Raw genomic sequence first — 9,649 nt, 5'->3', positions numbered from 1 at the left:
AGAGACTAGAGGAGCAAGGTAGACCACTCGACCCAAAAAGACGTAGTATGTCATGGCGTCATTTTAGTACGCAGAAACTTGCAGAAACATTTAAAAAGAAAAATAACAAAAATCTGTGAATTGATAGATGAGATATATTCTGCATTTTAATGGCATAATCGCAATACTGTTCCCCTAAAACACTGATTACACTGCGAGAGGCACAGCGAATGGTGGGGTTTGCCTACTAAAATGGTGGCCGTTACCCTCCTTTGCATACTACATTTCAGTATAGGCGATTTCAACGGAGTGGTCCATCTTGTTCCTCTAGTATCTTTGCTTAACAGACCCCAACCAAGCTGGTGATGGGTTTATAGTCACTGTAGTCCAGGCAGAAAGGAAGGAAATGAAGAGGGGAAGCAAACAGCAAAATAAAACTTGTATCAGTAGTTGGCACTGCAAAGTTCATTTCATTCCACTCCTCAGGGAACAGTGTGTTGGGATATCTATTAGTTGAACATATTGATTTGCAATCACCAATGAATTCAATTTTTACATTAATGTAATCAAACAATGTGAGAAATAGATTTTAATTTAAAATTGTCTACTCGGGTCAAATTGTTTCATAGAGAATTTGTAAGATTGTGGAATTTTCAAGCTTAGAATGAGCCCATTCAACCATTGAGCTGAATACTTGAGTTTTTAAGGCATCACCTACCAAATCAGGCTTATTGAAAGGATACAGGAACATGTCTTGCTGAAGCTAATTGCCACATTATGCCCAACACGAGCAAGATATGCCTTTGTCTTGCTTTCATATAGTGGGTATTTTTAGTTTAGTTTAGTTTAGTTTAGTTTAGTTTAGAGAAACAGCGTGGAAACAGGCCCTTCAGCCCACTGAGTCTGCACCGACCAGTGATCCCCGCACATTAACACCATCCTACACGCATTAGGGACAATTTACCTTTATACCAAGACAATTAGCCTACAAACCTATATGTCTTTGGAGTTTGGGAGGAAACTGGAGATCGAGGGAAAAACCCACGCAGGTCACGGGAAGAACATACAAACTCTGTATAGACAAGGCTAATGTGATGGCAAAAGACATAAAACAGCACTTCACTGGCCTCATCGTGTCGTGAAACGTTGAAATGTCTTCTCTCAAAATAATTCACCACAAACATACAAATGGCGACAAGCGTGCCAGAAAGCAGAAGAGGTGATGCTTTCAACTGCTCCAATGCTTTCTACGGCAGAAACTGCAGCAGGGCAGTTTTAAACCCAAATAACTTACTACAAGACCGAGCAACCAGCCACACCACTTACTTCTCCAAGCAGCCATGGTAATCTTTCGGAAATAAAAATTAGGAAATGAGAGCAAAACATGGTGCAATGACTTAGGGAAGTACTGGGACAAGACACAACAACATGCTGAAATGCACACACACGTCAATCATTTGCATTTCATGCTAACTTTGTCCAGATAATTATTTTCTGGAGGAGCAGAATTTAAATATCAATATAGAAAAATGCAGTGGGCAATTTGCTACAGGATACTGGGCCAATTGATTATAGATAAAATATGGAAGGAGAGTGGGGAGAGAACTCAGGCAATTTGCTGAATTCTCCTTAATGAGCACGTGCAACCTGAAATGTGTAACCTGAGGCAATCTTTTACAATACTGATAGTTGTTGGAAAGTTCCTCAAACATACAAGCCATACCTACCCTCTCCCTACTCCCGCCTCCCCAATCAACTCCATCTGCACCACCGCTGCCTTGGGAAAGCTCCCAGCATAATAAAGGACCACTTACACCCCAGTCATTCTCTCATCTCCCCTCTCCTGTCTGAAGATACAAAAGCCTGAAAGCATTTACCACCAGACTCAGAAACAGCTTCTCCAATAACCTACTGTTATTAGATTTGGAAACAGTCCTCTCATAAACTAAGGATGTAATCCCGATCTTCCAACCTACCTCATTGCGGCCCTTGCACCTTTATAAAAATCTGCACTTTCTATGCAACTATAACACTGTATATCGGTATTCTACACTCTAGTATTTTGATCTTTGCACCACCTGTCGTACTTGTGTACGGTTTAATTGTACTCATGTCTGGTTATGATTCAACTGGATGGCATACTAACAAAGTTTTTCACTTTATCTCAGCATGTGGCAAAAATAAACCAACACCAATACCAGAAAATTGCTGCCCTTGATTGTGACAGATGGGGGGTTAGACTCTAAACACAACTGACAATTTAATGGGAGATGTAGTTAACAGTCATGGCTCCTGTCACTGTAGAAGTAGCCGAGTGTGTAAAGGCGAACTATTACTAGAAATGCTTGAAAACAAGATTTACTCCATCTCTTCTTACAATCTGGTATTACTACTGGATAAAAAACAGGGCTAGGATCCATGATATTGCATATTGCTCAGATACAATTTCTACATTTTTTGAAGAGGTTTGAGTGGGTACAGAAAGAATACTGTTCATGGAATTGAATGGGCAAGAGTAGAAGCAAGGGAGAACTGTCTCACGGACTTGAGCAACAGCAGGAACACCACAAGATGCTACGTTCAGCTAGGTTGCAGGTAGTGGAGAGGTTAAAAAGAAATAATGCAACACGATCATGACTGAAGGGGAAGTTTTTTTTGTGGCCATTTTGGGATCCATATACTTTTAAATGTAGGGTGTTGGCAATGAGATGAAAGATGATGTAAGTGATAACTGGCTTGGCTTCAGTTTTGTTCAACAAGACTCTAAACAGTGAACAACTCTGCCACCTACTTCACTGCTCAATTCCACACTCAGATTGGGATGTGATATCTCTCGTCCCGAGCATTTGGCAGGGATGGTCTGTCAGGTTTTCCATTTTGGTTGTGAGCAAACGATATTCTTGGACAAACAACAATGGGCAACGACATATGAAAAGTTAAACCAGGTGATTTGGACTGCCTCACAAAAATCATTAATCATTTTCTGAAAGTCGACTAAAAATGCTATCTTAAGATGGATATAGTTTGTTACTTTATATCAACATACAAGGACGCATCCTACATTTTTCTGGTCTGTGATGGAATATGAACGGGAAGGCCAGTATTAATTGGCCATGTGTTATTGGCCTTGACAAGGAGGTTGGTGAAATGGATTTATTCACTGTGATAATCCATGGCTTTAAGATGAGAGCAGCAGGATTTAAAGGAGATACACAGAGCAAGATGTTTACACAGAGCAAGATGTTTACACAGAGTGCTTGGAATGTGCTGCCAGTGGTGGTGGTGGCGGCAGATATGATAGTGGCATTTAAGAGACTTTTAGACAGGCACATGGTTATGAAGGGAATGGAGGGATAGGGATCACACACAGGCAGATGTTTAACCATGATGTTTAATCATGTTCAGCACAGTCACAGTAGACCAAGCAGCCTGTTCCTGTGCTATACTGTTCTATGCACTGTGCATAGTGATCTTTGGGAACAGATTAGAGTGACACTGATCACTACTGCAACTCTGTACGTTCATTTGCTACGTCATTTTTACTTGTGGAGAGCAGAAAAGAGTGGGAGAACACTTGTTCCGTGTTTGACCTCTTCAGGACAACTACTGCAGATGGTTTCAGTGGTTCAGGGTTAGCCAGGTCAAACCAACCACTTTTGCTTTTTGTCCAGGACACCATGTGGGAATATCCAACATGATCACCCAGTGGTGCAGCACGTAACTGTGGTGCTGATCCATGCGGTCAGATGCCTTCAGCAAGAATGTCTGACTCACGGAGAACCCAAAAATTGTCCAAAAGAACTGGCTGTCATTTCCATCTCAGGGTATTTTGGGGAATTCAGTGTCATGGTTGAATTTCCAAACAGGCTGAAAGCTATAAAGGAAATCCTAAACTATTTTCTTAAACTAATACGGGCTTTTCTTCTGGACCCCTGACAGTGACAATGTTATCCAAATCACAAGACATTTGCACAAAATAATAGGCAGAACTCCAAGAATGGCTGTTCGAGAAGTAACCACACCCTTGTACATTAAATTCTCACAGGCACTTAACAGCAAAGAGACTAGAGGAGCAAGGTAGACCACTCGACCCAAAAAGACGTAGTATGTCATGGCGTCATTTTAGTACGCAGAAACTTGCAGAAACATTTAAAAAGAAAAATAACAAAAATCTGTGAATTGATAGATGAGATATATTCTGCATTTTAATGGCATAATCGCAATACTGTTCCCCTAAAACACTGATTACACTGCGAGAGGCACAGCGAATGGTGGGGTTTGCCTACTAAAATGGTGGCCGTTACGCTCCTTTGCATACTACATTTCAGTATAGGCGATTTCAACGGAGTGGTCCATCTTGTTCCTCTAGTATCTTTGCTTAACAGACCCCAACCAAGCTGGTGATGGGTTTATAGTCACTGTAGTCCAGGCAGAAAGGAAGGAAATGAAGAGGGGAAGCAAACAGCAAAATAAAACTTGTATCAGTAGTTGGCACTGCAAAGTTCATTTCATTCCACTCCTCAGGGAACAGTGTGTTGGGATATCTATTAGTTGAACATATTGATTTGCAATCACCAATGAATTCAATTTTTACATTAATGTAATCAAACAATGTGAGAAATAGATTTTAATTTAAAATTGTCTACTCGGGTCAAATTGTTTCATAGAGAATTTGTAAGATTGTGGAATTTTCAAGCTTAGAATGAGCCCATTCAACCATTGAGCTGAATACTTGAGTTTTTAAGGCATCACCTACCAAATCAGGCTTATTGAAAGGATACAGGAACATGTCTTGCTGAAGCTAATTGCCACATTATGCCCAACACGAGCAAGATATGCCTTTGTCTTGCTTTCATATAGTGGGTATTTTTAGTTTAGTTTAGTTTAGTTTAGTTTAGTTTAGTTTAGAGAAACAGCGTGGAAACAGGCCCTTCAGCCCACTGAGTCTGCACCGACCAGTGATCCCCGCACATTAACACCATCCTACACGCATTAGGGACAATTTACCTTTATACCAAGACAATTAGCCTACAAACCTATATGTCTTTGGAGTTTGGGAGGAAACTGGAGATCGAGGGAAAAACCCACGCAGGTCACGGGAAGAACATACAAACTCTGTATAGACAAGGCTAATGTGATGGCAAAAGACATAAAACAGCACTTCACTGGCCTCATCGTGTCGTGAAACGTTGAAATGTCTTCTCTCAAAATAATTCACCACAAACATACAAATGGCGACAAGCGTGCCAGAAAGCAGAAGAGGTGATGCTTTCAACTGCTCCAATGCTTTCTACGGCAGAAACTGCAGCAGGGCAGTTTTAAACCCAAATAACTTACTACAAGACCGAGCAACCAGCCACACCACTTACTTCTCCAAGCAGCCATGGTAATCTTTCGGAAATAAAAATTAGGAAATGAGAGCAAAACATGGTGCAATGACTTAGGGAAGTACTGGGACAAGACACAACAACATGCTGAAATGCACACACACGTCAATCATTTGCATTTCATGCTAACTTTGTCCAGATAATTATTTTCTGGAGGAGCAGAATTTAAATATCAATATAGAAAAATGCAGTGGGCAATTTGCTACAGGATACTGGGCCAATTGATTATAGATAAAATATGGAAGGAGAGTGGGGAGAGAACTCAGGCAATTTGCTGAATTCTCCTTAATGAGCACGTGCAACCTGAAATGTGTAACCTGAGGCAATCTTTTACAATACTGATAGTTGTTGGAAAGTTCCTCAAACATACAAGCCATACCTACCCTCTCCCTACTCCCGCCTCCCCAATCAACTCCATCTGCACCACCGCTGCCTTGGGAAAGCTCCCAGCATAATAAAGGACCACTTACACCCCAGTCATTCTCTCATCTCCCCTCTCCTGTCTGAAGATACAAAAGCCTGAAAGCATTTACCACCAGACTCAGAAACAGCTTCTCCAATAACCTACTGTTATTAGATTTGGAAACAGTCCTCTCATAAACTAAGGATGTAATCCCGATCTTCCAACCTACCTCATTGCGGCCCTTGCACCTTTATAAAAATCTGCACTTTCTATGCAACTATAACACTGTATATTGGTATTCTACACTCTAGTATTTTGATCTTTGCACCACCTGTCGTACTTGTGTACGGTTTAATTGTACTCATGTCTGGTTATGATTCAACTGGATGGCATACTAACAAAGTTTTTCACTTTATCTCAGCATGTGGCAAAAATAAACCAACACCAATACCAGAAAATTGCTGCCCTTGATTGTGACAGATGGGGGGTTAGACTCTAAACACAACTGACAATTTAATGGGAGATGTAGTTAACAGTCATGGCTCCTGTCACTGTAGAAGTAGCCGAGTGTGTAAAGGCGAACTATTACTAGAAATGCTTAAAAACAAGATTTACTCCATCTCTTCTTACAATCTGGTATTACTACTGGATAAAAAACAGGACTAGGATCCATGATATTGCATATTGCTCAGATACAATTTCTACATTTTTTGAAGAAGTTTGAGTGGGTACAGAAAGAATACTGTTCATGGAATTGAATGGGCAAGAGTAGAAGCAAGGGAGAACTGTCTCACGGACTTGAACAACAGCAGGAACACCACAAGATGCTACGTTCAGCTAGGTTGCAGGTAGTGGAGAGGTTAAAAAGAAATAATACAACACGATCATGACTGAAGGGGAAGTTTTTTTTGTGGCCATTTTGGGATCCATATACTTTTAAATGTAGGGTGTTGGCAATGAGATGAAAGATGATGTAAGTGATAACTGGCTTGGCTTCAGTTTTGTTCAACAAGACTCTAAACAGTGAACAACTCTGCCACCTACTTCACTGCTCAATTCCACACTCAGATTGGGATGTGATATCTCTCGTCCCGAGCATTTGGCAGGGATGGTCTGTCAGGTTTTCCATTTTGGTTGTGAGCAAACGATATTCTTGGACACACAACAATGGGCAACGACATATGAAAAGTTAAACCAGGTGATTTGGACTGCCTCACAAAAATCATTAATCATTTTCTGAAAGTCGACTAAAAATGCTATCTTAAGATGGATATAGTTTGTTACTTTATATCAACATACAAGGACGCATCCTACATTTTTCTGGTCTGTGATGGAATATGAACGGGAAGGCCAGTATTAATTGGCCATGTGTTATTGCCCTTGACAAGGAGGTTGGTGAAATGGATTTATTCACTGTGATAATCCATGGCTTTAAGATGAGAGCAGCAGGATTTAAAGGAGATACACAGAGCAAGATGTTTACACAGAGTGCTTGGAATGTGCTGCCAGTGGTGGTGGTGGCGGCAGATATGATAGTGGCATTTAAGAGACTTTTAGACAGGCACATGGATATGAGGGGAATGGAGGGATTGGGATCACACACAGGCAGATGTTTAACCATGATGTTTAATCATGTTCAGCACAGTCACAGTAGACCAAGCAGCCTGTCCCTGTGCTATACTGTTCTATGCACTGTGCATAGTGATCTTTGGGAACAGATTAGAGTGACACTGATCACTACTGCAACTCTGTACGTTCATTTGCTACGTCATTTTTACTTAGTTTCATCATTACGAACCGAATTGAATGTCTTACGAATCTGATTTAGCTTTTTGAAAAAGTAACCAAAGAGGTTGATGAGTGTAAAGCCGTAGACATTGTCTCTATGGACTTCAGCAAGGCATTTGGTAAGGTGCCACATGGTAGGCTGCCCTGGATGGTGAGATCGCATGGAATCCAGGGAGAAGGATGTGCTGAGCATTTCCAGTATTATCTGAAGACATTTCCCCTAGAGATGAGGAGAAATGTCCCTTCTCAGAGGTTGGTAAATCTCTGCCTTGGAAGGCTCTGGAGATTCAGTCACTGAGTTCATTGAAAAACAGAGATCAATAGATTCCCATCTATTAAGGGAATGAAGGGATAAAGGACTTCTGCTGATGTGGACAAATGGTGGAGCGGGCTCGAAGGACTCAATGGCCCACTTTTTCTCCAGCTTTATATATGTTTTTATTTACCCGGTATCAATCTGTAATCCGCATCTCACTTTGGTGTGCGACTGAAAACAAACAGCCATGTTGTTTTTTTAACCAAACATGTATTTATTGAACAGAAATAACCCATGGCACAAATGCTACTTGCACTCTATTGCAATCGGCCGATACATACAATGCAACTCTCAGTCGAGTGATTGATTTGGTGTGGGCAGTGCCTCATTGATCAATGAATGGTCAGTCCATCAAATAATCTTCCGCAGTAAGTGTGATAATGTTCACAAGGCGTTCACGTTTATAACTACCTTGGCTATTTGACCAAAATGTACATTACTCATTGTGTGGATCGATGATTCGGGTATTTCAATGGATTACAATCACGACAGTGCAATTGTCCTTGATGTGTCCCAAAGGTATCCAGAGAAATTCTGTCCACCCCCAAAACTCCATCCACACTTCAGTAACAAACAGCTGTGCTTCAGGTCATCCATCACTTTGGTTAGCAGCTTTATCTTTACCAACATCAGAACTACCAATTACCTGACTGAATGCAGCATGAATGGGAAAATGAGGAGAGGACACAGAGCAGAACAAGCTGCCTGACAAAAAAAGAACATGCATGGCTCATAGGCTCTAAGCTAGGCTGTTCTTATTTTTTCTACAAAGCTAATTGGCACCGCTAATAGAACAACTGCCTCAGCCCACTGACGACCTTGCTACAATCCTAACCTCCTGTGTTGTCGGTGTGGAGTCCGCACGTTCTCCCTGTGACTATATGGGTTTCTTCAAGTCTCCTCCCACATCACAAAAACATGTGGATTGGTCGGCCAGGCGGAGTGAATCTGAAGAAGGGTCCAGACCAGAAATGTCACCTATCCTTTTTCTCCAGTGATGCTTCCTGACCCGTTAATTTATTCCAGCACTTTGTGTCCATCTTTGGTAGAAACCAGCATCTGCAGTTCTTTGTCTCTACATTAGTCCGTAAATATGAACCATGTTCCTTTCTCTGTAGATGCTGCCCGATCTGCTGACTATTCCCAACTTTTCCATTTTATTCCTCCAAAATCCGTAGTATTTTTTATGTTGTTAATTTACATCAAATAGCATTATTAAAAACAAAATATGCAGCAAATTCACAATCATATAAAAGAAAGTCACACTATACAAGTCTTCCCAAAAGGCACTCATCGAGTCATAGAGCATGGAAACAGGTCCAACGTCGCAACTTGCCTACACCGGCCAACATGTCCCATCTACACTCGTCCCACCTGCCTGCATTTGGCCCATGTCCTTCTAACCCTATCCTGTCCATGTATCTGTCTGAATGTTTCTTAAACATTTTGATAGTACCTGCCTCAACTGCCTCCTCTGGCAGCTCATCCCATATACGCACGACCATTTGTGTAAAAATGGTAACCCTCAGGTTCCTCAGGTTCCTACTAAATCTTTCCCTCCTCATCTTAAACCCACGTCCTCCTGTTCTTGATTCCCATACTCTGGGCAAGAGGCTCTGTCCATTTACCCGATCTATTCCTCTCATGATGTTGTACTCTTTTATAAGATCACCCCTCATCCTACTGCGCTTCAAAGAATAGATTCCTAATTAATCTCTGGGTAAAACAACTTGCCTCTTAAATCTCCTTTAAGTTTTCTCCCCTCTAACCTTATAG

The 9,649-nt window shown here is 41.2% G+C and overlaps 1 protein-coding gene across 1 annotated transcript in view; it reads right to left on the bottom strand.

Moving 5' to 3' along the window:
- Nucleotides 1–5,315: 5,315 nt before the first annotated feature.
- Nucleotides 5,316–9,649, bottom strand: part of LOC144599081 (G-protein coupled receptor 55-like) — a 7,148-nt gene continuing 2,814 nt past the window's right edge. The window contains exon 3 of the mRNA XM_078409802.1: nt 5,316–5,370. Within this exon, the coding sequence (XP_078265928.1) occupies nt 5,316–5,370 (55 nt within the window). The remainder of the gene's footprint in view (nt 5,371–9,649) is intronic.

This window comes from Rhinoraja longicauda, chromosome 13, assembly GCF_053455715.1.
Source record: "Rhinoraja longicauda isolate Sanriku21f chromosome 13, sRhiLon1.1, whole genome shotgun sequence".
Classification (NCBI taxonomy): Eukaryota; Metazoa; Chordata; class Chondrichthyes; order Rajiformes; family Arhynchobatidae; genus Rhinoraja; species Rhinoraja longicauda.
This window is presented reverse-complemented; position numbering and strand designations above follow the sequence as displayed.